Source organism: Geotrypetes seraphini, chromosome 3 (assembly GCF_902459505.1).
Source record: "Geotrypetes seraphini chromosome 3, aGeoSer1.1, whole genome shotgun sequence".
Classification (NCBI taxonomy): domain Eukaryota; kingdom Metazoa; phylum Chordata; class Amphibia; order Gymnophiona; family Dermophiidae; genus Geotrypetes; species Geotrypetes seraphini.
In genome coordinates, this window is record NC_047086.1 from 306,087,550 (window position 1) to 306,115,336 (window position 27,787).

Genomic DNA, 27,787 nt, shown 5'->3' on the forward strand with positions numbered 1-27,787 from the left:
AAAATAATAATACTGCAAGCCTATCAGAGAGTCTTTTATCCTTTTTGTCTGTGTTTTGGCTATGAAAGCCTTCCCCAGGAGTCTGCTTATGAAATCCAGTACTGTAGATGGTGCCAGTGTACACATAAAGACCAAAAGGAATACTCTCAATTTGTATATAAAAGCTTGCAGATCAACGTGGTAATTCAATTCCCAAAAGCTAAGTGCAATTGCATCTGCTAACGGTGTCGTTCATTCTTCATGTGGAATGCAGGCTCCGACCAGTTGTTTGGGGTCAGAGCGCCCCGTGACCAGGGCTTACAAAAATATGAATCAGCTGGTCACACAGGTCACAGTCTTTTGAGCTTGGGCATAGGCTGGGGCCAAATGACTGCAATTCTGGGGTCTTCAGTCACAGCTCCCTTCAGTCTTCAGTCGTCTCCCTAACTACTTCTCAAGAATCAAACAGAGGCTAAGGTATAACTGAATAAATTGGAACTCTTTATTTAACTTGATTGTAGATTTAAAAATCAACTATTTTTCAATTTTGGCAGTCATTAGGTTCAAAAAAGTTCTGTATGATCTATAACCACAAATTGCATCCAGTTCACTATAAAAATGTCTGTCAGTTGTTCTCCAACTCTCAGTCTCTGTCCTCTCCTAGGGAGCCCTTGCAAAGTCCTTAAATCTCATTGCTTTGTGAACCTCCTTAGGTTCTCTCTGTGTCCTCTCTTCCTGCTGCAAAATCTCTCGGGATTACCTCCTCACAAAATGGTCAGCACTTCAGGAGTCTCCCTCTGCACTATGGTTCTGATGGGAGAAATAGGATAACCAGATACCAGAAGCCAAGAATCTAGCGTACACTCTCTTTTTTTTTATATCCTCCCCTTTAGGAAATATGGCTCTCACTCCTATTATTCCTTGCTGTCCATTTCACTTTATTTTCAGTGATCCTTTGAAAAATCCACTGTATATATATATAAATAAATAAATAAATAAATAAATATATATATATATATATATATAAACACTGCCCACCCTTTTTGCAGTAGGTGCTGATGATTGTTCTTTGAATTAGTCTGAGTGTCAGGATCTATTGTTTTGCTTTGCTAGCAGCTACTGCTCACTGTCCCTAAAGAAAATGAGGTTCAAGGTGTCTGCCTAGATTTGCTTAATGGGTAAGCTGACTCTAGAAGAATGGTTACCTGTGGCAGAGCTGGTAAATTTCTCAGTTTCAGGAGGGAGATTTTGGCCAGGTCTACTTTTAAACTGAGGTGCTGGTATCCTGCTTCCACCAGTGACCAACACGGGTCCCAAGTACCTAACTAGACAGTGAGATACAAGTTCTCACTAGTCTCCAGTATAGGAAGGCTTCTGTGTGTGTATCAGTGAAATTTGAACCTGTCAGTTTTTCAGAGCAAGGGGGAACAGCCCCTCCTTTCTCTGATGCTGAAAGGGCCAAGAACTTTTCAGCAAGTTACATTTTACATAAACGAACTGTCTGAAATTAAGTTTTGATAGTGACAAAAAGAATATTGGATATGTAATAATGGGTTTATGTATTTTCAGAAATGAATGTAAACACAAATATGACCTGAAAAACTTTGTTTTGAGTGTGAAAAATATGTAAAGGAATTTCCTTTGTCCAAATCTAAGGACAGCCTCTGTTAGTGGATTGGCTGACAGCCAATGATGTCAAACTGGACTGAAGATATATATTGGGGAGCAACCAATTATTGAGTTGAAATCTTTGTCAGGAAGGCCAGCGTTTGGCGTCTGTAAAGATTTCCCAGATGACGCAATAACCTTTTGAGGTCAATTATGACAATTAATAAATGAAATAGCTATTTTAATTAAATTTGCGTCATGTGTTATTTTTCATGTACTTTTTACACACCTAGAGCGAAAGCTAGCCGCTTACGGCTGCTTAGTAAGCGTGTGCCGCCATGCTCACAAGGCATGTACCTAATCTGACCCGTACAACTCTTTCCCCTCAATAACTGATCCCTTGAGCTGTTAATCACTAGCTTCCACCCTGTTAAGTTCAATCTATTTGTACCATCTTTTAATCTTTGTAAACCGCATAGAACTTCACAGTCCTGCGGTATATAAACTGTTATTATTATTATTAATAATAATCTTCCCTTGTGTGTGAACTGAAAATTTAATGCATCCCAAAAACTGTAGAAAATTGTATTGTGGCCATGATAAATTGCACTGTGGCTACATATTTTGTTATGGTATTATGAATGGCAAAATGCTCATTATCCTCTTTCTAATTAACTTTTTTATCTACAGAAGCTTAGCAAATGGCACATTCCTAGTCTTTTGGTTGTACCATTCTGCACAATTAGGTGTTATCTCATCCTACCAACACATGGAGATAGAGAAAAGTTGGTCTTTACCCGTGACCTTGTTGATATAACCTGCTGATTCTCATGGAAAGATCTAGTATTTTCTCTACCTCTAGCAGATGGTAGGTTGTGCAGGGTGGTGTTCCAGGTCCATGGCCTAGCTCCCCACTCTGCTGGCTGAGGCTACACAGTGAGATTGAGCCTAATAGCCACTCCCAGGTTACCTGATCCATAGTTTGCACTTGGTTGAGTGAGGTGCTATTCTCCGCTGACTCCGTTCACACTTTTTTGTGTCCACTGGGTGAGACACTGCCGGAGGGGCAAAGGGCCCCCCATACTCCTGCCCCTCATAAACCAAACAGGCTGTTTGGGTGTTAGTTTCCTCTGGACAACTTTAGAGAAGTGCAGGTTTTTCTCTTGCAGTGGTTTTTCTATGCTGTTCCACTACTGAAAATTTTCTACCTCCCTGGCTTATGTCAGGGTCTAGAGGATTTTTGGGACCTGGTGTGAAGGATGATCACTGTCTCCTTGGAAAGCCTAGATCCCGTCCCTACTGCAAAAACCACAGAGATATTGGGATCAGGGGTGTTGTTAGGCTTTGGAGGGTTCAGGTGGCTGCTCTCTCCTGTTTTGGAATAAAGTAAAGGGCATCTCCCTGGCTTTGAATCAGAGGTGGCTCATCTTCTGAAAGGGATGGTACATTTGCACCATCCTCTGCGTCCTTTTCTTTTGTGGGACCAGAATTTGGTGCTCCGAGTGCTTACTGAGACTCCATTTGAGTCTCCCTTTGCATGGTTCCTTCCTTTCCAAGGTGGGTTCTCCATTCCACGTGAATCAGGAAGTCTGTTTGCTTTTCTTTATGATGGATAGCTCTGATCCAGGGAATCGTAGGTTGCACAAGCAGGATGTCTGATGGACGTTGATGTGATATCTGAAAGAGATGAATGATTTTCGCCTTTTTGATCATCTCTTTATTCTTTTTCTTAGACCTAGGATTGATCAGGCAGCTTCCAAGGTTTTCATTGCAAGGTGGATCAAGGTGGTGATTGAGGCTACCTACATTTGCAAAATTTGGTTCCTCAGGGCCTGAAAGCCTTCTCCACTAGGGCTCAGGCCACATCTGGTTGGAAGCCCAAGCAGTGGCTCTGGAGGAAGATTTGTAAAGCAACGATGTAGTTGTTGTTTCGTTCCTTTGTGAAACTCTTTGACAGAGCTATCTTTAGGAAGGCTTTGTCTTCACCAGTCCAGTAGTTCTTTGGTACATCCCACTTTATCTGTTTATTTAGGTGATGGATACCAGTGGTTTCTTCGTTTAAATATCTTGTTACGTCGTGGAATTTGCATGCCATACGTGGTTTGATTGATCATTCCTCATTTTTGATTCTTGTGCATGCGCTGTTCATGATGCAATTGGATCATAAAAATACATAAGAACACAAGAATAGCCTTACTGGGTCAGACCAATGGTCCATCAAGCCCAATAGCCCGTTCTCACAGTGGCCAATCCAGGTCACTAGTACCTGGCCAAAACCCAAGGTGTAGCAATATTCCATGTTACCAATACAGGGCTTCCCCCATGTCTTTCTCAATAACAGACTATAGACTTTTCCTTCAGGAACTTGTCCAAACCTTTCTTAAAGCCAGCTACGCTATATGCTCTCACCACATCCTCTGGCTTAACTATTCTCTGAGTGAAAAAAAATTTCCTCCTATTGGTTTTAAAAGTATTTCCATATAACTTCATTGAGTGTCACCTAGTCTTTGTAATTTTTCACGGAGTGAAAAATCGATCCACTTGTACCCGTTCTACTCCAGTAAGGATTTTGTAGACTTCAATCATATCTCCCCTCAGCCATCTCTTTTCCAAGCTGAAGAGCCCTAACCATTTTAATCTTTCCTCATACGAGAGGAGTTCTATCCCCTTTACTATCTTGGTCACTCTTCTTTGAACCTTTTCTAGCGCCATTATATCTTTCTTGAGATAAGGAGACCAGAATTGAACGCAATATTTAAGGTGACCATACGTCCCGTTTTTTCAACGGGACCGTCCTGTTATTGGATCAACCGTCCTGTTGTCCCGACCCACCGCTTCGGGATGCCGAAATGTCCCGTTTTCGGGGACAGCGTTCTGAAGTTGTGTGCGGAGATAAGGGGACGGTCCCTCAAGCGCTGATTTAAACCCCCGCAGTGTTCTCCCGCGCCCGGCTAATCCTGCTGCTGATGCCGATGCTCCTTCCTGGGCTGACTCGCTGCTGAAAAGTGTGTTTGATTCCAGCATGCAATTTGAACCCACGCTCTGGGGCTCTAATGTGTGCGTGCAGGCTTCCCTTCTCTTCCCTCTGAAACTGGAAGTTACGTCCCGTGGGGGGAGAGAAGAGAAGGGAAGCCGGCATGCACACGTTAAATTGGGGGAATGGGCGGCGAGATGGCAGATGAAGTTCAACGTTGAGAAATGTAAAGTATTGCATGTTAGAAACAGAAACCCGAGGTACAACTATACGATGGGAGGGATATTATTGAATGAGAGCAACCAAGAAAGGGACTTGGGAGTAATGGTGGACATGACAATGAAGCCGACGGCACAGTGCGCAACAGCCGCTAAGAAAGCAAATAGAATGCTAGGCATAATCAAGAAGGGTATTACAACAAGGACAAAAGAAGTTATCCTGCCATTGTATCGGGCGATGGTGCGCCCCGCATCTGGAATACTGCGTCCAATATTGGTCTCCGTACCTTAGGAAGGATATGGCGTTACTCGAGAGGGTTCAGAGGAGAGCGACACGCTTGATAAAAGGGATGGAAAACCTCTCATACGCTGAGAGATTGGAGAAACTGGGTCTCTTTTCCCTGGAGAAGAGGAGACTTAGAGGGGATATGATAGAGACTTATAAGATCATGAAGGGCATAGAGAGAGTAGAGAAGGACAGATTCTTCAAACTTCCGAAAATTAAAAGAACAAGAGGACACTTGGAAAAGTTGAAAGGGGACAGATTTAAAACAAATGCTAGGAAGTTCTTCTTTACCCAACGAGTGGTGGACACCTGGAATGCGCTTCCAGAGGGCGTAATAGGGCAGAGTACAGTACAGGGGTTTAAGAAAGGATTGGACAATTTCCTGCTGGAAAAGGGGATAGAGGGGTATAAATAGAGGATTACTGCACAGGTCCTGGACCTGTTGGGCCGCCGCGTGAGCGGACTGCTGGGCATGATGGACCTCAGGTCTGACCCAGCAGAGGCATTGCTTATGTTCTTATCCCTGGAAGGAAGCTTTACAACTTGTTGCTGTTCCTTGCTTCGGACCTTCCTCGCTGCCAGGTCCTGCCTACTTTCTGTTTCCACGAAGGCAGGACCCAGCAACGAGGAAGGCCCGAAGCAAGTAAAAGAAGCAAGTTGTAAGCTTCCCTCCGTCGCTGACCTATGAAAGATAGGTCAGCAATGGAGGGAAGCTTGGGACTCTGCCAATTGGAGCGATGGGAAGAGAAATGCTGCTGCTGCACCCAAGGGGGGGAAGGGGGGAAGAGAAAAGCTGTTGCTGCTGCACCCAAGGGGAGGGGACGGGGGAGGGAAAAGCTGCTGCTGCTGCATCCAAAAGGGGGAAGAGAAAAGCTGCTGCTGCTGCACCCATTTGAGGAGGGGATAGGGGAAGAGAAGTGCTGCTGCTGCTGCACCCAATTGGGGAGGGGATAGGGGAAGAGAAGTGCTGCTGCTGCACCCAAGGGGGGGAAGGGGGGAAGAGAAAAGCTGTTGCTGCTGCACCCAAGGGGAGGGGAGGGGAGGGGGGAAAGCTGCTACTGCTGCACCCAAAGGGGGGAAGAGAAAAGCTGCTGCTGCTGCTGCACCCATTTGATGAGGGGATAGGGGAAGAGAAGTGCTGCTGCTGCACTCAATTGAGGAGGGGATAGGGGAAGAGAAGTGCTGCTGCACCCAATTGGAGAGATAGAGAGGGGAGAAGGAAGACCAGGGAAGGGAGAGGAAAGAGATGCCAAGACCATGGGAGGGAGGTAAAGGAAAGAAGATACCAGACCATGGAGGGGGAGATGTCAGGGTATATGGGGGGGAGGGAGAGTAGACAGATGCCAAACCAGGAGGTAGGAAGGAGAGAAAGGAAGAAGAGGTGCCAGATAATGGAGTGGGAGGGGGAGATGGAAGGAGAGGAGAGAGATTCCAGGGCATGGGGGGAGAGAAGGGAAGGAGATAGAGATGCCAGACCATGGGGTGGAGTGTGAGGGAAGGAAGGAAGGAAGGAAAGAAAGAAGAAGAGAGAGATGCCAGAGCATAGGGGAGGGGGTGGAGATAAAGGCTAGAAGGCAATGAGGGGGATATAGGAAGGAGGCACTGAGGACACTGAGGACATAGGAAGGAAGGAAGGAGGGAATAGAAAGGGACAATTGTTGGGCCTGAGTGCAGAAAGAAACAAATAAAAGAAAGGATACACAGTCAGGAGGAAACACAACCAGAGACTCATGAAATTACCAGACAGCAAAGGTAGGAAAAATGATTTTATTTTCAATTTAGTGATCAAAATGTGTCAGTTTTGAGAATTTATATGTGCTGTCTATATTTTGCACTATATTTGTCTATTTTTGTATAGTTACTGAGATGACATTGCATATTTTAAAGTCATCTGTCTTGACATCTTTGAAAATTCCCCAGATATAAATGATAGTTAACATTTTCTCTGCGTATAGTGTGCTTTGTGGTTTTAAAATTTTTTTTATGGTTACCATTATGAATTAATAAGATATCACGTGTACATGAAAAATGAATGGAAGAAATTGGGGGCGGAGCTGTGGGTGGGGCTAGGGTGGGATTGGGGGTGTGACAAGGGCGGGGTTGGGGGGGGCGGGACTGAATAATAATAGATATCCCGTTTTGATGAAAAAAATAAATGATCACATTAGCAATACTCCAAATGAGGTTGCACCATGGAGTGATACAGGGGCATTATGACATTTTTAGTCTTGTTAACCATCCCTTTTTTAATAATTCCCAGCATCCTTTTTGCTTTTTTGGCCGCCGCCTCACATTGGGCAGAAGGTTTCATTGTATTGTCTACAATGATACCCAGATCCTTTTCTTGGGCGCTAACCCCCAAGGTGGACCCTATCATCTGGTAACTGTGATTCAGGTTATTATTCCCAATGTGTATCACTTTGCATTTGTCCACATTAAATTTCATCTGTCATTTGGACGCCCAGTCTTCCAATTTCCTAAGGTCCGCCTGCAATTTTTACAATCCGCATGTGTTTTAACAACTTTGAACAGTTTAGTGTCATCTGCAAATTTAATCACCTCACTTGTTGCTCCAATTTCCAGATCATTTATAAATAAGTTAAATAGCACCGGTCCCAGTACAGACCCCTGCAGCACTTCACTGTTTATTCTCCTCCATTGAGAAAAATGACCATTTAACTCTACCCTCTGTTTTCTATCTGATAACCAATTCCTTATCCACAACTAAACTTTGCCACCTATCCCATGACTCTTTAATTTTCTCAGGAGCCTTTCGTGAGGAACTTTATCAAAAGCTTTCTGAAAATCTAGATACACTATATCAACCGGCTCGCCTTTATCCACATGTTTATTCACACCTTCAAAGAAGTCAAGCAAATTGGTGAGGTAAGATCTCCTTCCGCTGAACCCATGCTGACTCCGTCTCATTAAATCATGTTTATCTATATGTTCCACAATTTTATTTTTTATAATCGTTTCTACCATTTTGCCCGGCACTGAAGTGAGGCTTACTGGTCTATAATTTCCTGGATATCCCCTGGAGCCCTTTTTAAAAATCGGCGTAACATTGGCCACCCTCCAATCTTCAGGTACTACAGACGATTTTAGTGATTTTAGTGTGGGATGAACACAGAGGATCTAGAATCAGAAAATAATATTAAATATTGAACTAAGGCCAGTACTGGGCAGACTTACATGGTCTGTGTCCGTGTATGGGCGTTTGCTGGGGGATGGGCTGGGGAGGGCTTCAGTGGCTGGGAGGGTATAGATGGGCTGGAGTAGGTTTTAACGGAGATTTTGGCAGTTGGAACCCAAGCATATTACTGGGTAGAGCTTTGGATTCTTGCCCAGAAATAGCTAAGAAAAAAAAAATTTAAATTTAATAAGGTTGGGTAGACTGGATGGACCATTCGGGTCTTTATCTGCTGTCATCTGCTATGTTACTATGTATGTTAAGTTACACATCACTAACAGCAGGTCAGCAATTTCATGTTTGAATTCTTTTAGTAGCCTGGGATGTATACCATCTGGTCCTGGCTATTTATCACCTTTTAACTTGTTGATGTGGCTCAGTACATCTTCCAGATTTATCGAGATTTCTTTCAGTTCCTCCGCATCATCACCCTTGAAAACCATTTCCGGTTGAGGTAGATCTCTTACATCTTCTTCCGTAAAGACCGAAGCAAAGAAGTCATTCAGTCTTTCTGCTATGGCCTTATCCTCTCTGAGCACCCCTTTTGATCCTTAGTCATCCCACAGATTCCCTCGCAGGTTTTCTGCTTCTGATGTACCTAAAAGAATTGCTATGAGTTTTTGCCTCTTTTGCAAGTTTCTCTTCATATTCTTTCTTAGCTGTCTTTATCAATGCTTTGCATCTAACTTGCCAGTGCTTGTGTTTCTTCTTATTTTCTTCATTTGGATCCTTTTTCCATTCTTTAAAGCAGTGTTTTTCAACCTTTTTTGGGCAAAGGCACACTTGTTTCATGAAAAAAATCACGAGGCACACCACCATTAGAAAATGTTAAAAAATTTAACTCTGTGCCTATATTGACTATATATAAAGTAATTCTCTTGAATAGGAATCAAATAAACACAAAGAAAGTATTTTATAATGCTGCCACCGCCAACAACACCGTTGGCGGCGGTGGCACTCAAGTGGCTAAAGAGCCGCAGTTTGCCGGCCTAGGGACAACACTGGAGGGTGGCCAGCTGTGCACCCCCTTGGGACGTAAACCCGGGGTGGGGCAGTCCACCCCCCCCCACCCTGGTATGCCACTATCTGTACCTCCCTCCCTCCCTATGACCAAAAATTCTCCTTTCTTCTATTCCCCGTGTACACAACCATCTCTTTCCCTCCCTTCCTCTCTCCAAAGTCCATGCCTTCTGTGTCCAAACACTCATTCCCTCCCCCACCTCAGCATCTCTTTCCCTCCCTTCCTCTCTCCCAAGTCCATTTCTTCTGTGTCCAAAAACGCATTCCCTCCCCCACCTCAGCATCTCTTTCCCTCCCTTCCTCTCTCCCAAGTCCATTTCTTCTGTGTCCAAAAACGCATTCCCTCCCCCACCTCAGCATCTCTTTCCCTCCCTTCCTCTCTCCCAAGTCCATTTCTTCTGTGTCCAAAAACGCATTCCCTCCCCCACCTCAGCATCTCTTTCCCTCCCTTCCTCTCTCCCAAGTCCATTTCTTCTGTGTCCAAAAACGCATTCCCTCCCCCACCTCAGCATCTCTTTCCCCTCCCTTCCTCTCTCCCAAGTCCATTTCTTCTGTGTCCAAAAACGCATTCCCTCCCCCACCTCAGCATCTCTTTCCCTCCCTTCCTCTCTCCCAAGTCCATTTCTTCTGTGTCCAAAAACGCATTCCCTCCCCCATCTCAGCATCTCTTTCCCTCCCTTCCTCTCTCCCAAGTTCATGCCTTGTGTCCAAAACGCACTCCCTCCCCCCTTTTGTGTTCCGTGTTTGCCTCCCAGCCCATCTTTGCAACTTTCTCAGCAAAACGAAGCTCAAGCCGCGAGGCTTGTCTTCTGCTTCCTGCCTGCCCTGCCGCGCACAAATAGCCGAACGGAAGTATTCTCTGACGTCAGCGCTGACGTCGGAGGGCAGGCTTTGCTTAAGCCCTCCCTCCGACGTCAGCGCTGACATCGGGGAACGCTTGCGATCGGCTATATGTTAGCTGCAGGGCAGGCAGGTACAGAAGACGAGCCTCGCGGCTCGAGATGTATTGAACTCCGCGGGTCCCCCGTCCAGCTCTCTCCTGTCCACGTGGGGCGGACCGCCCCTCTCCCTAGACTGGTGGTACTGCCCTGATGGCGGCCCTGACCGTACGGCACACCAGGCAACATCTCGCGGCACACTAGTGTGCCGCGGAACAGCGGTTGAAAAACACTGCTTTAAAGGATGTTTTATGGCTCTAATAGCCTCTTTCACTTCACCTTTTAACCACGCCGGCTCTCCTTTCCTTTTCTTTAGTTAGTGAAACCATTCTGCAATCCAGCCCTTGGAAGACCTTGGCCCAGGGTTCTTGATGTGCTCTGTGTTAGTTGCTCAAAAAAACAAGAAAAAATTATTCTTACCTGCTTCGTTACCTGATTGGCTTTCCCTGGTATGCGCAAGGTAGTGAGTGCCACTAGGTAGTGTTTTGCTAATTTGCTGTTCATTGTAGTTGCAGTAGTTGATGGAGCATAGGTGCATATTTTTATTTAAAAATTTTTAAACTACTTAAAATCTAGGCAGTGGACACATATATAATATTAAAAGAATCAACAGTTCACAAGGACAAACAATAACTTATCCTAAAAATACTACAATAACATATTACTCTGGACATCTTCAACATCTCTCAATCCTAAAGAACATAACTGAACATTGGATAAAGCAATGTCCTCCCTTTAAGCATTTTAATGAAGGTACTTTTGCTTTGGCAGATGCATACTGGATTCTTCCAGGGGGGCACCACAGCTTATTCAGTAATGTCACTGGTAGAACTCAGTCTTTCTTTACTTCCACCTGCTGGTAGAAAGGGGCAACCTATTTGTTGTGCAGAACAGTTTTGTTGGCTAAAGAAAAGGAAATTATCAGGTAAAGCATAATTTCTCCTTATACACTGTGTACCACCTAGGATACAGTACTAGTCTCATGCATAAATATGCTAAGGTAGTTTTTAAATGCTACCACAAGATGGCAGGATAACATAGAGATATTTTTTATTAGCAGAGTAGTAATGCAGTATTAGAAATCTATGAACACAGAACACCGAACGCAGAAGTTTTCAAGTTTTATTAAAGATTTGATATATCGCTTAGGGTAGAAGCCATCAAAGTGGTTTACATAGAAACATGACGGCAGATAAATAGTGTTATATTTCCCGAAGTAGGATGTTACAGTTTATAAAAGGAAGAGAAAATGTTGAAGAATAGGAGTGACAGTAGAAAGGAGGTAGAATGACATCATATTATAGGAAAGTATAGTTTGGAGAGTAAATTGTCATCAGTGCCAGTATGCAGCCATGCAAATCTTCTGTTTAAATGATAAGGTGATCTGCGAAGGAGGGGGTAAGGAATTAATGTGGGAAAGTATCACGAAATAGGATGGCTTTGGGAGACTGCGGAATTTAGGGTAGGAAGAAAGGAATTTATTTTCTAAAATTAAAGAATTCTATAAAGTAGGGCCTACAACACCAAAGGTTTTCATTTTGGTGAAGTCATAGCATAACTTCTCCGTAAATGTATCGTCTAAAATGGAAATTTAACTTGATTGAAAAATGCATTGTCTAAAATGTTAATGTAACATTAACGAAATTGTAACTTCGTTGTAATTGTACAGTCTCTTCTTCTGTTAACCGCATAGAACTTCCATGGTAATGCGGTATACAAGAATAAAGTTATTATTATTATTATTATTTGATGGAAGGAAAGTACATGTAGTTGGTTAGATTGGGTAGATCTTAATGTTCTGATGGGAATATAGGGAATTAAATATCGAGAGAAATAAAGAGGAGTACCTGAGTGAAGAATCTTGTGAACTAGTGAGAGTATCTTGAAGGAAATCCGTGAGAGAAGGGAAGCCAATGTTCTGCTTTAAGAATGGGGGTCATGTGATCGTATCTGTTTGCACCTGTTAATAATTTGATAGCTGTATTTTGTACTAATTGTAGCTGGCGATGTTCTTTCAGAGATATGTCATGCAGTAGGTTATTGCAAATTGGTCAATTACTATAGAGTGCATGAATACCTTGATGGCCTGTGTAGTAAAGAGGTGACGCACAGAGGAGATCAGTTTGAATTTATAGAAGCTGCATCTGATGATGAGAGATGTGAGTTTTGAAACAGAGGAAGTGGTTTTTTAATGTTGGTATATAAGGATGGGGACCCCTGTTATGATGATTAGTGATGATATTGAGTATATGTCTAGTAAATAATAATGCCTTAGATTTCTCTGGATTTAATTTCACTTTCATAGATGTAAACCAGGAGGTGATTAGTTCTAGTTTAGAATTTAGATTCTTGATGATAGGTGGTAAGGAATCATTGAAGATTCATATGAGCTGAATGTTGTCAGCATACACAAAAGCGGTCAGACTGAGGCATTGTACTAAGGTCAGGAATGGGGCCATGAATATATTGAAAAGTGTTGGAGCTAGAATTGATCCTTGTGGAACACCACAAGTGAGTTTGTAGTGATCCGAAGTAGTGGTGTTCCATTGAACATCTGTTATTGAAATAATCCTGAAACTATTGTAAGGCGGTACCGGTGATACCTAACTCTTGGAGGCGGTTTAACATAAGAGTGTAATCGATCAAGTCAATTGCTGCTGACAAATCTAATGAAAGAAGAGTGAGTTTGTTTTGATCTGTTGAATATTGACATCATTCCAAGGAGAGCGGTTTCAGTACAATGTGAACTTTTAAATCCTGTTTGGTTAGGGTGTAGAACATTGGTTTTATCAATGAAGTTATTAATTTGTTGCAGAATTATGGATTCTGTTAATTTACGAGATATGAATGATAGTTGGGATTTTGGTCAATAATTGATGGGAGTGATGGGTCTGCTTTATAATCTTTAATTTTAGGGAAGATACATGCAACTTTCCTTGGTATAACAGCATACCTCTGCATTGTATGCATTCTTAGCCTCAGCCAAAAAGCCAAGAAGGGACTGTCCCTGGTTCCTCACCCAAACTCTCCCTTGGACCTTATTCAAAAGGCTGAGATGCTTCCTGGAAAACAAAGGCATGACTGAGTTTATCTTTTGCTATGTTGGAAAGAAGACATATTAAGGTTATGTGGTATGGAAAAACTGTTTGTCATCTTTTTAGGCATGTTGCATACAAAACTTATTGTGTCATGTCAGTCTGTCTGTCTTGGTCTGCTCATCAGTATGCATTTGTTTGCACATATCTAAACAGATATGTACAGAGTAGAAGAGAAATATTGCAAGGGACTGTGAGCTGTAAGGTAGCATGTAGATCAGATTCTGCTACAAAAAAGTATAGGAGCTGGCCAGGACATGGGGAACCTGGTGCCCATCATCAGACAATCTGGAGGAACTGATATGTGCCATAGAAGAAGAGTGGAAACTTTTGGGAGAAGAGGGCGAGTACTAGAGGGAGGGAAGGATAAGAAAGGATGGTGAGAATTTGGGAGGGATTAAGAGAATCCTTCCTCATGCACATATTCTTGCATAGGGAAGGGCATACAATCTATTATATGTCCTACTTCCCCATTTTCCTTACATACTCTCCAACAACACGTATCCTCAGACACACTCTTACACTCGTCCCATTGATAAATACAAACACATCACTCAACCAAATGCTTCTCATATCCCTGCTCCTCTAACTACACAGCTGCTGCCAGTCTACTAGAACACATCTACCTATGTCTCTCCACTGAGTTCTCCTTACAGACATCCCCGAGTCTGTGAATGGAAGAAGGAAAATACTGTACACCATTGTGTACATTTAGTGGCATGTTTACTAAACTGCATTAAGTAATTAGTTGGGGTTTTGTTGCATAGTACATGTTGATGTGGACCTGTGCTAACAGCTAGTATGCGTTAAAATAGTCATCACAGTAAAAACCTAAGCTTTCTCTTAATGTGAGTAGGAGTGGTGAATGGCCATGGTCAGAGGCAGACTGAAGGAATTGTCAATGGTGACAGATGTGTGGCTACCCCAACTTTATAGAAATGATGAAGCCATGGTGGGTGGATGTTCCTTATTCAAAAGCACCTCTCTCCCTACTCCTAAGGACTTTCAGGACTTCACCCTGTTTGGCTCCAGGTGTCAAAATGGCACCAGTAACCCAGAATCAGATGGAGCAGAGAGGAACTGCTTCCATTCTGTCCCTCTGGACCTGTTGTTGTTGAAACACATTCAGACACTCAGATTTTCAGGATTCCCACATTAAATATGCATGAGAGAGACTTACATGCAATGGAGACAGTGCATTTAAATTTCTCCCAAGTATATTCATTGTGGGTATCCTGAAAACCTGACTGGTTGAGTGTGTCTTGAGGACTGAGCTGAGAACTCCTGCTCTAGACCACCAGGGATTACCTTTGGGTAATTTCCTGGGATCTTTGAGAGAGGGTTGGGGGTGGGGTAGGGCTACACTATGGTTTGAGTTTGGGTGGGGAGAGGCTTTGGGGGATCGGATCTAATCTGATAGATCTGATAGGCTTCTGTGGAATCGGATCAGGCGTGAGTGGGTGTTTCTGGAAGGAACTAGATCGTGGTTGATGGTAGTGGTTTGTGACATGGGGGGTATTGGACTGGAGAAATAGGAAAGGTTGTGATGAAGGGTTTGGAAAGGGGGGGAAGGCAGGAGAGATGTAGTACTTTATAACTAATTGCACTACACTGCATTACTTGCTATGGTAGAAAGTGTGGGTGGTCTCACGCTGTTTGCTACAGCATGGAATGTGGTGACAGTGTAGTATATGTCTGCCTTTTATGGTAAATGCAGAGCGGATACTGGGCATGCCCCCTGCATTTACTGCCCAAGCTTTGCACTTATCACACACTAATTTTTGTTCTTAATGCATGGTAAGTGCACAAACTTATTGCACTTTAGTAAATATCTACTCCAAAAAAATGGATAAGAACCTCTTCAGAATCAAGGTTATAAATACAGGTTCCACATGCAATTGACTTGTACCTTATCAAGAGGGAAAGACCTCAGCAGCCTGCTCCATGCACCGAATAGTCAATTCAAGCAATGGTTTCTTCAGCAGGACAGAATTTCCATCATAGGTCATAAAACCCTCACAACCACCCGAAAAAACTTTTTATAATAGTGTCTGTAACACCCAACTCTTTCAATCGGTGAATGGTTGAAACAAAAAATATAATGCACTTATCTGTTCGCAAATAAGAGCCCGACGGGACCCGTTTCGCCACACAAGACTTTTGCAAAGAGAAGCCAGATGGACATTCCAGCTGAGTGCTTTAAAACCTACTGGTTTGAATGGGAACATTGGCTGGCACTCTTTTTTCTGAAGTGAATAGTGACGTCATGGTGGGTGTCTTTAAATACGCATGCGTGGCGTTTGTTCGCCACCGGCGCCATTTTTTTGACGAGTGTGAGTCTAAACTGAATGCAGTGAGTACTATTTCGTTAAAGTGTTAAAGACAATTGTACACTTGTGCCAATATTCTATATGAGATTGAAGCACTTGTTTTTTCTTGTTTCTGTTCAGCTGTCAGAAAGTCCCCCGAAGAAGCCAATAGGAGGGCGAAATGGGTCCCGTCGGGCTCTTATTTGTGAACAGATAAGTGCATTATATTTTTTGTTTCAACCATTCACCGATTGAAAGAGTTGGGTGTTACAGACACTATTATAAAAAGTTTTTTCGGGTGGTTGTGAGGGTTTTATGACCTATGATGGAAATTCTGTCCTGCTGAAGAAACCATTGCTTGAATTGACTATTCGGTGCATGGAGCAGGCTGCTGAGGTCTTTCCCTCTTGATAAGGTACAAGTCAATTGCATGTGGAACCTGTATTTATAACCTTAAACTTTAGTAAATATGCCATTTTTTGTTTAAATCACTATTCAGAGTGGATATGGAGCTACATATGGTTTCCCCACAGTAGCAATTTATGATTCTGAAAATTATCGCACTGTGTGTTTTACTATTTTCCAAAGCCAACATTGTTAGAAAAGAAACCCCTTTTGTCAAGCTGTGCTAGAGATTTTTAGCACAGGCTGGTGAGGTAAGTACTCCGATGCTCATAGGAATTCTATGAGATCAGAGCATTTACTGCGCTGAGTTACACTAAAAACCTCTAGCGCAGCTTAATAAAAGGGGCCCAAAAATGAATAGCACTGGAGTCCGTTATAAGGAATCAATGCCCCAGTAATCTGCTTATTGAGCAGGTCTTCTCCAATAAAAGAAAAGCATTCAAACCATCTATCACAAACATTTCAACCTGCAAAGAAGAAAACAGCAAAACTATCCAGTCTTCTTTTATATCCACTCCAGAATCTGTACAGTAGGTGTTCAATCTATACCCGTGAACCGGGTCTTGCAGAAAACCACACACTTTATTTTCTGCTCCTCCTATATAGCAGAGGAACACAGAGCCCCCTACAGATTTTTCTTTCTGCAAGCGAACCGTGCAGAAGTGTTTCTGATTTGCTCTGCTTATTTTATGCTTTTTTTCAATATGTTTGTTCTTTTCTGCAGCTTTGGTGCCTTGAGACCCCTTATTTAGCAGTTATCTGCCTGGGAAAGGAAGCAATTCCTGCGGAGCTGGACTGCAGCTTCACAGGTAAAGCTTCGGGTGAACCTGTGGAGCCAGCCTCCTGTGTGTCACCATCAGAGCTTGGGGTCCATTCCCCTGGGAGCAAGCTTGTCTTCTGACCTTGTCAGAGGCTTAAGCGCAGGCTGTATATGCCCTGAGTAAGAGCCCTCAAGCTATCAGGGCACAGGCTGCATTTTCCTGCCCTGGTCGCAGGTTCTGAGGGGGTGGAGATTTCAGTCGGGGTCCATCCGATTGACAGCCTGAAGATTGAAATCATTAGGGAAGGACTCCTTAGCCTCTGATCAGATAAATTAAATATTTTTTAGTGTAAAACCACACATTAACAGCAGTTTAAACAATATTTGTTTAGATAAACAATCCCACCATAAACCCCCTGTTTTCTACCTCTTATATCCCCTTCCTCAAGTTTTATCGGTACTTATGACCCCAACAGACCACTGGTGGAGATAGGATGCTGGCAGGCTCAATTCATCATGTATAGTCTATCCCTGGCCTCCACTTTATCCCCCCCAAAAATGACTCCCTATCAAGTAATGAGAGCTTTACCGTTCAGTACTGAAGACATCTGTTGTCAACTCTGTATACTGATTGGATATCACTATCCTGCGTACAAGGACGTGCGCCCCTCCCCCCAGCCACTATCGACAACACCCCCCCTCCCCAGAGCAGCTATCCACAATACATGCCCCCTCCCCTGAGACACTGACCTCCATATACCCGTTGGTAGTGCCACCACCACAGATCTGCTGACCTCCATGCACCACTCAGAGCTGCTGACCTCCATACATCTGTGGGTTGTGCCTCTGCCAATCTGCTGTATGTTGAACTAGGAAGGTCCTTGAGCATCTGCGCATGCTCAAGGCCTGCTGGTTCCCACCTTCTCAGCGAATTTCAGATGCTCAAGGCCCTGCCCAGTTCAACATACAGCGGATAGGTGGTGGCACAACCCACGGGTGGATGGAGGTCAGTGGATCTGTGGTGGCAGCAGCACAAATGGGTATATGGAGTCAGTGACTCAGGGATTGTGAGCATGTATTGTGGATAGTGGCTCCAGGAAGGGTGCATGCGTTGTGGATAGTGGCTCGGGGTGGGGGACACACCCTTGTATGCAGGATAGTGACTCTAAGTCCAGCAGGGAGCAGGAAGAGGAGAGTTGTGTCTGCTGGTCAGTCGGATCGAATATAAACCGAGATCCTCATTTTTGGCCCCAAAATCTTGATTTATATTCAGGTCTATACGGTAAGACTAATTGTAGTCATAAACTCTGTTTGGCTATCAAAAGCATCTGTCCTTCAGCACTCTCTCTAACCTCAAACCTTCCCTACCAGTTCTACTTAAAGTCATCCAATCAATAAACATCTCCAATAATCCAACAGAGACCATTCCCCCATCAATCCTAAAAAATTTATTTCCAAACTTTGGTCCATTCATTCTGGAAATGATAACCAAGAACCAGTTTACATGGATCCCAAAAACTTGGAAATCTGCTTTAGTCTTCCCTAAATTAAAAAACCAAAATTCAGACAAATCCCAGCCCACAAATTATCATCCGATTGCCAATCTTCCGTTCATCGCTAAACTTACAGAAAAAATAGTACTCAACCAATTTACTGAATTCCTTGATAAAACCAATGCTCTTCATCCATACCAAACTGGCTTTCGTTCATACTACTCCACAGAATTATCTCTACTTGGTCTCACTTCCGCTATCTACTACTTCCACGACCATCGCAAATCCGTTCTTCTTATCTCTCTAGATTTGTCAGCGGCTTTCAACACTGTTGATCATCACCTCCTCCTCAATCTTCTCAAAAACTGTGGTATCACAGGCTCTGCTCTCCTGTGGTTCACTTCTTATTTTGAAGATTGCAATTTCAAAGTCTGTGCGAAAGAAATGACTTCATCACCAATTACTCAAACCTATGGTGTTCCTCAAGGCTCAATTCTCTCCCCTTTATTTTTCAACATTTTTCTAGGCCCTCTTCTCATTCTGGCCCAGTCTATTGCAACTCTGATTTACTCATTGGTCATTTCTCATCTAGACTATTGCAACTCCCTTTATAATGGGATCACCCAAAAGGAATCACGTTGTCTGCAGCTTATTCAAAACACAGCTATCAAAACACAGCTATATAAGGCAGGAAAATATGAGCATATCACTCCTCTTCTGCGAGATGAATACTGGTTACCCATTTCATATCGCACCACATATAAAATCCTACTGCTGGCTTTTAAAATCAAACATACGCGTTCACCAGCTTTCCTTGATAAACTTATCATTCCTTACTCTTCTCCATGGATCCTCAGATCAGCTGACCAGAACTTATTGACTGTCCCCCTAAAGCCCTTTAAATCTCTTCGGACTTTGGGGCTGTTACCGCGTTGCAGCCGCTAGCGCGGCTTTGTAAAACAGGCCCTAATTTCTCTGTTACAGCCCCAACCTTTTGGAATGCCATGCCATCTCACCTTCGCCAAGAAAATTCTCTTGATAAATTCAAAACTAAACTAAAAACTTTCCAAGACACATACCATAGCGTTTATCAATTCCCCTTTCCAACAGCACTTCAGAATACAAAAAGAACCGCTTTTAAGAAGCGATCCCTCTCCTGGTGTCTTTTCCTCCCCCCCTCTTCCCCTCATTTAATTTAATTTAATAATGTAATTATAAACCTTCCAATTCCCCCTCTCCCTCAAACTTGCATACGTCAATGTATACGTCTATTCTATGTTCAACCTTTTCTTTTTACCACCATTCTTAAATTTATTTTAATGTTTTTAGCTTTGTAAACCGGCCAGATACATGATGATGGTCGGTATATTAAAATTAAAATAAAATTGGAAACTTGTGAAAAATCCGTATGAATGCTTGTCGTGGACAGGCAAATTTTCCAGAAAAGCAATTTTGAAGGTTTATATTTTCACCTATAAGAAGAGAGCTTATTTTCATATGATCTATTTTAGAAAATTGGCATTACTTTGGCTACCCTCCAATCTTCTGGTACCATGCTGGATAGATCTTAAAGATAAATTACACATTTCTAATAATAGCTCTGTAAGTTCATTTCTCAATTTTATCAGTACTCTAGGATGTATGCCATCTGGTCCAGGCAATTTATTACTCTTCAACTTGTTAAATGTCTCATTACATCTAGGTTTACAGAGATTTGTTTCAGGTTCTCTAACTCATGAGCACTGAATACCAATTCTGGCACTAGTATCACACCTACATCTTCCTTGGTGAAGCAAAGAATTCATTTAATTTCTCCGTTATGGTCTTGTCTTCCCTAAGTACCCCTTTTACCCCTAGGTCATCTAGAAATCTAATTATTGGCTTCTTTTTTTTTTTTTAATTCTTTATTTATATTTTGAATATATTATCAAGAATAAACTTCTTGTACAGAATATGATTAAGTCAACATAACATAAAACAAATGAAGTAACATTTATATAACGAAATTACTATTTACTCAATCAAAATTAAAGTCCCAAAATTTGAGATCCAAGATGTTCCTGAGTGAGAAACTATTTAAAAGAAAAAGAAAAATTCAAATTACAAATTAGGCGGTCAGATGAGAATGGACCAAGAGTAAATTTATGCATTGAGATTTTCTTAATCCCCTTCAAGGCCCCTCCTGGAGAGAAATCCTGTCAGCTGCGAAGGTTCAAAGAAAATATAATTGCAAGATTTATACTTTACAATGCATTTACAAGGATATCGTAAAAGAAATGATGCCCCCATTGCAGCAACCCCAGGCTTAAGAAGCAAAAATTCCTTCCTTCGTTTCTGAGATTCCCTTGTCACATCCGGAAATAATTGAACTTTATATCCAAGAAATTCTTTATGTCTGTTCTTAAAGTAAAGCTGTAATATCCAATTTTTATCTGGTGATAAAACCACCGTAGCCAATAGGGTAGCTGGGATAGCTACCTCCCTCATTGAAGATTCCAATAATGATGTTATATCCATTTGTTCGCCCTGACCTTGTTGTTCTAATTGATGTTGTTCTTGCAAATTTTTGGATGTTGGCAAATAATATATTTTAGAGAAAGGAGGAAAAGCATCATTAGGAACATTAAGAACCTCACTAAAGTACTTTTTCAAAACTTCTTTTGCTGATAAAGAAGGAATCTTTGGGAAGTTCAAAAATCTAAGATTATTCAACCGCATATTATTTTCCATCATTTCCACCTTTCTCCTAAGGTTGATATTGTCTTTAATCAGTGTCGTTTGGACTTGATTTACTTCACTTATCTTTTTATCTATTTTTTCCACATTATTTTTCATCAATATATTTTCCTGTTTAAGTCCATTTATTTCATTTCTTTGTTCTAGGTATTTGTCTTCTAGTGCTTTAATTTGTGGTGACAATGTTTGTCCCAGAGTAATTACCAAGTCCCAAATAGAGTCTAGGGTAACATTCATGGGTTTAGGAACAGAGAATATACTTGCTTGCATTGTCCCAGCTTCCACAGCAATGGCAGTCTTCTCCCTCTGGGAACCTTGCTCTATTTCATGTCCCTTCGTTGTTCTCACCGCAGTCTCCTCTTCCTCCGGTGCTACGCCCATTTCAGCCTCCCGGGAAACGAAGTCTGCCTCCTCGGACTGACTACTCTCCCGTGGAGAGCTAGCACGCTGCGGCTGAGGGGGCGGGGTTCTGGCGTCGGGGCTCAGAGTAGACTCTAGCCCAGGGAAGCTTGCCGCGACCTCACTCCTTCCCGGCGATTCCAGCGGGCGACTCCCCGATGCAGCTGCTGCCTCTTGGTTTAGACGCCGCAAGAAATCCTCCATGGACATCTGAAGAGGAGTCTCCGGGCGCCTCGAGGCTCCAGAAGCACCTTTCCCTCTCCTTTTCGGCATCGATAAAGCAGTAAGTAAACGTTTTTACGTGGAATCTCTGGCGGCGTCTCTCTCACTCTCATCAGCTCGCGGCCATCTTGGATCCAATTATTGGCTTCTTGCTTACAAACATAAAGAGGAAACCTGATTGCCTGTTTGTAATTGCACTTTGGATTAAGTTTTACAAAAGGGTTGTGTGTTATTGATTGGAAGCCCATGGAAAAGCATCTATCTAGGCTTGTAAATCATGTAAAATAGTATATCAGTGTCTTGCCTCATATCTTGAGTAGCTTATTTTCAGGAACTGGTCTGTGACTATATGCATGATCACTTGCATTTGCTGTTCCTGGAGGAAAAAGTTTGCTGGAATAGTGCATGTGAAGATTTGAAATTACAATCTAGCTGCATACTTTCTGTCCTCTGATCTAATCATGCTTCTGTTAATGCAGTTAAAATGTATTGTTGAATGATGTATGAATTTTTAAACCACACTGAGCTAGGGATAATATCAGACAGCTAATTAACATAGATAGGATGCTTTTTACCTACATTAAGTATTTGAAAAAAGCGAGTTCTTTATTACAAAGGCTTCAGATGCCATTTCTGAGTGACATGGTTTTGATGTATCTTTTATTTTCTGTCAGATTGCAGATAAACGAGTATCCAGAAATCATGGTGTTCTGGAAGTGGTGGATGAGAAACTTCGCATCAAAGCGGTAATTTTCTACTATTCTTTGTAGATGTTCAATATGAATTTCAAAGAAGACTAATCAGAAAAACAATACTGCCAAAGCTAATTTCAAAAATGCACAAATCATTTCAAGTTTAAACAAGTGTAACCAGATATTTTGTTTTGTAGTATAAGACAGAGTGTGCAATTGAAACTAAGATCAGTTTTCTATGAAACCCAACAAAAAAAATAAATTAAGTAAATAAAACAGCGTGAACATTAGTTAGGAATGCTATATTTACTCTCAGAGCATTTTAGAGAAAGAGCAGTCTAGCAGTACAAAGAACTCTTCCCAGTTTACATGGATTAGGTTGATAGATAATTCTTAAAAGTTCTGTCGTTGTGGACCAGATGTGATATGATGAATGGTACAGCATGAAGCAATACTCCAAAAATTATATGTGTCAAAATTCAGAAATACTCACACTACTGACACAGTTAAGTTGTATTTTTCACTCAGTAAAGGAGAACACTTTATTTATATCTGACTCAAACAAACTTTATTTTTTTCTCCCAGATTTCTGGGCCTGTATTGGCTGCCTTCTTTTCTCAGTTTGATGCTTGACCAGGTTTGCTTTCTGACTGATATTTGTACTATCTAATCTAATCTTCTATTTCTGTATCACTCATGCATAGGTAGGCTCAAAGCGAGGAAGGAGAAGGGGGAGGAGGGGTGGGAGAAGAGGTGGGTAGGAGGGGGTATGGAGAGGGGTGAAGGAGGGAGGAGAGGATACAGGTGATTAAGATCTATCAAAGCCCACAGTTTTTTGTGGCAATTATTGTCCAATACTGAGTATTTCCTTCCTGATAAAAGTTGCAGAAGCCAATATAGTCTTTCATCTTCAAGAATACTAGGATAATGTTGATTTGCTAGATCCTATTTACCGGTAATCTGGTTTTTGGAAATTCTACAGCACAGATACATGCTTACTATCTTTATATCAGAACTTAGAGTAATTGATTATTGATTGGTTGGGACTGACAAAAACTAGGATACAAGCATTGTAAGTAATACAAAATACAGCTACTAGGATGATTGTAGGGGCTTCACGTTTCGAACATGTTAAACCGGTGTTGAAGCTTTGGTTGCCTTTAATGTGTAGAATTGAATATAAGATCCTGTCAATTATTTATCAGGTTGTGTATGGCAATTTTTCTTGGTATTTGGTTTATGCTTTGAAGCACTGATCAAGGATAGCATAGTCCGGCACTTGGACGCATACGACTTGATGAAACCCAGTCAACATGGATTCAGGAAAGGGAAATCATGTTTGACTAATTTACTCCAATTTTTCGAGACCGTGAACGAGCAAATTGATAGTGGGAAGCCGGTGGACATAATATACTTGGACTTCCAGAAAGCGTTCGACAAAGTTCCACACGAAAGACTTCTCAGGAAACTACAAAGTCATGGCATAGAGGGGGATATACAAAGATGGATAGGCAAATGGCTGGAAAACCGAAAGCAGAGAGTGGGCATAAATGGGAAGTTCTCCGACTGGGAGAAAGTGACTAGTGGTGTACCCCAGGGCTCGGTACTTGGGCCGATCCTTTTTAATATTTATATCAATGACCTGGAGGAAGGAACATCCAGTGAGATCATCAAGTTTGCAGACGATACAAAACTATGCCGGGCAATCAGATCGCAGGAGGATCGAGAGAAACTCCAGAGCGACTTGTGTCGGTTAGAAACATGGGCGGAGAAATGGCAGATGAAGTTCAATGTGGAGAAATGCAAGGTAATGCATTTAGGCAATAAAAATAAGGAATACGAGTATACAATGTCAGGTGCAACTCTGGGGAAGAGTGAACAAGAAAAGGACCTGGGTGTACTGATAGATAGGACCCTGAAGCCGTCGGCACAATGCGCGGCAGCGGCAAAGAAGGCAAATAGAATGTTGGGCATGATAAAGAAAGGAATCTCGAGTAGATCAGAGAAAGTTATAATGCCGCTTTATAGGGCAATGGTCAGACCACACTTGGAATACTGTGTCCAACATTGGTCCCCCTACCTAAAGAAGGATATAAAGCTGCTGGAGAGGGTGCAGAGACGAGCAACAAAACTGGTGAAGGGTATGGAGAAACTGGAATACGAGGACAGACTTATAACACTAGGATTGTTCTCCCTTGAGAAAAGGAGACTGCGTGGGGATATGATCGAGACCTTCAAAATACTGAAAGGAATCGACAAAATAGAGCAGAGAAGATTATTTACATTGTCCAATTTGACACGGACTAGAGGACATGTAATGAAGCTGAGGGGGGACAGGTTCAGGACTAATGTCAGGAAGTTCTGCTTTACTCAGAGAGTGGTTGACACCTGGAATGCTCTCCCAGAGGAGATTATGACAGAATCGACCATCCTAGGCTTCAAGAGCAAACTAGATGCATATCTCCTTAAGAGAGGCATATAAGGATTTGATGGACTATAAATTACGCCAGGTGTACACCTGGCAGGGCCTCCGCGTGTGCGGATCGCCGGACTTGATGGACCGAAGGTCTGATCCGGAGAAGGCAGTTCTTATGTTCTTATGTTCTTAAATATGTACCGAGCAGATGTCTGTGATCTGAATCTGCTATGAGACTGTCTATTGCAACATGGAGGAAAGTAGAATATGTGACAATACACTGCAATATCTGATGCTGGTTCATTACCAGGAGCCCTTAGACTGTGTAACAATTTGGTAACATTTAAGAAAATGTTAAAGACTTACTTATTTGTTAAAGCCTTTTTGTCATCTTAATTAAATATTTTTATAGCTGGCAGCTGATTGATATGATATTAGGAGATCTGCAATGTTTTATTGTCATGTTTTGATTGTGTATATTGCTGTTGTGATTCGCTTAAGCTTTTAAGTGGAATATAAGTTTTTAAAATAAGTAAATAAATAGGGTTACTCGGCCATACTAATGCAGTTGGATCTCTCTTTGGCATTCAGCTGAAAAGTAGTATATTTGAATTTAGGACATTTTTCAGTATCATTGGATTATTTTGTATGTATCTGATAGAAACTTAGAAACATAATGGCAGATAAAGGCCAAATAGCCCATTCAGTCTTGCCATCCGCAGTAACCATCATCTCTTAAAAGATCCCACGTGCCTATCCCAGGCTTTCTTGAATTCCGACACAGTCTCTGTCTCCACCACCTCTTCTGGGAGACTGTTCCATGCATCTACCACCCTTTCTGTAAAATAGTATTTCCTTAGATTACTCTGGAGCCAATCACCTCTTAACTTCATCCTATGCCCTCTCATTCCAGAGCATTCTTTCAACTGAAAGAGACTCGACTCGTGCGTATTTAGATCACGTAGGTAGTAGAACTTCTCTATCATTTCTCCCCTCTCCTGCCTTTCCTCCAAAGGATACAGATTGAGATCTTTAAGTCTGCCAACAAAGCCAAAAACACATATATGAACTGCACATGATTACTTGATATGCATAAGGAGTTGGACCTCAGACACCCTGGTTCAGGTAATGCGACTGCTGGTGTTTTATGCAGGTCATTGGCTCAATCATCGGTCCACACACCAAATGATTTTCTTAAATTTTTAAATACTTTTTTAAAACCTTTTTCCGTTTATAAATAGTAATATTTTTAGATATTTTTAAATGTATTTATAGCTTTCAATGCTTATTTCAATTTAAGTATAAGATAGCACTTAAAGTTCAAAGAAGCACTTATCTTGATAAACGCCAAGATGTTAGTGGCACTGCTTAGTGCCATTGATATGTTCTTATTTCTCATTGTATGATATGCAAAAAAAATTATTCATTCTCTCAAACAGATTACGCTAATTCATGATATTTGGGTCTTTCAAAGGATACAGCTTGTACCAAATACAGCTGCTAAAAATGAAATATTTTGACACCTACCAGATAGAACTTAACAACGATTTGGGTTTCCTATCACATTATAAACTATAAAATGTTTGCTTTGTCACCTTCTGATCACCCATCCATCTCTCATTGTTTCTTATCCCTCTACCCCACCCCACCTCTTTTCTCTGAGACTGTCATTGAAATGCTTTATATTTCATTTATATATTCCCATTTTTATCATCTTTTGCTCATTTCTTCTGTTACAATTCCGATTTTTATTAGAAAGTGAAAATGCAATCATGGTGAGAGTGGTGCAGGCACAGCATCAGTGCCTGTTTTTCCCCAAGGAGAATGCCTCAGTGCTTACTCCAAGGGCAAGCAGTGGGCTTTAAATCTTACAGCCAGACTTGAAGCTTACCTCAAGTTTCAAGTTTATTTAGAAGTTTGATTTGATCGCAATATCACAATCCAATATGATTTACAAATAAAATCAGGGTAAAAGTAAAAAATAACTAAGAATAAAAAAACCACACAATTAATAAAGGTAAGACACTACAGGACACAAGAGGAGTATAGGTTTAAATACAATTCATAAACAAATAAAATGAACATAGGTGTTAAGACAATAGGATGTGAAAGAGTTACCCATTTAATTTTCATTTAAGAAAATTTTAGTATGGTATAGGATGTTTGAGTTATATAGAATTTGAGCATCTCAGTTGAAAGCGTCCTTAAAAAGCCAGCTTTTAAGGATACCTTTGAGCTTACTAAGTGATTTTTCTTCCCTTATATGAATTGGAAGCAAGTTCCAGGTTTGAGGTGCTGTAACAGCCACTTCAATATCCCATTCTGCCGCAACTGAATTTTCTACCATGCAATTGTGGATCTCCGTCATCTTAGGGACTGTTTGTAGAAACATAGAAACATAGAAAAAAGCAGCAGAAAAGGGCTATAGCCCACCAAGTCTGCCCATTCCAAGTATCCTGCCCATTCCAAGTGTACTACTCGTTTTTCATTTGGACAGTGAAGACCACCTGTTATTAGGCCTTCACCAATGACCTCACGACAAATCAATGTGCTGGTATAAGTAATATATATTTTATCAATAATCAATAACAGCTTACAGAAACAAGTCTTTCAGCCCATTGAGTTAACAGAGCATATACTTCAAGCCTGCTTGAACATACCAAGTGTCTGTTCTGACTAGGCCCCTAGCAAACTGGCTTTTATACATCCTTAACAACTTGAGACCACTTTAGTACATATTACGTTCTTAATTTCTATTGGCTATTCATAATTGTCATTTCTCTTATCAGTTCATTGATTGGTTAACATTTATACTTTTCTGAGTCATATTGAGTGTGATGTCCTGTTTACCAAAAGGCTTGCCTAATTTCCCGACATGTCCTTTTAATATCAAGAATCATCAATTTCCGAGTAAGGGCTTATATTATTTCTCTTTATTTCTCTGCATAGTTTGTCAATTTCATATCCTTGTGGTTGATCTTATTTCTGGTAAATCAACTTAACCTAGGTTATAGAGATGTGTTTCCTTCTAGGTTACAGAGATG

General features: G+C 41.6%; 1 protein-coding gene across 6 annotated transcripts in view; it reads left to right on the plus strand.

The window, feature by feature from the left end:
* APLF (aprataxin and PNKP like factor) overlaps window positions 1-27,787 on the plus strand; it is a 227,654-nt gene that overhangs the window by 1,515 nt on the left and 198,352 nt on the right. For all 6 annotated transcript variants that reach the window (XR_004538758.1, XM_033937192.1, XM_033937190.1 and 3 more), the window contains exon 2: window positions 22,310-22,381. Coding sequence is in view for 5 of the 6 variants with exons in the window: in XM_033937192.1 (XP_033793083.1) it covers window positions 22,310-22,381 (72 nt within the window). In the remaining variant the exon portion in view is untranslated. The remainder of the gene's footprint in view (window positions 1-22,309; window positions 22,382-27,787) is intronic.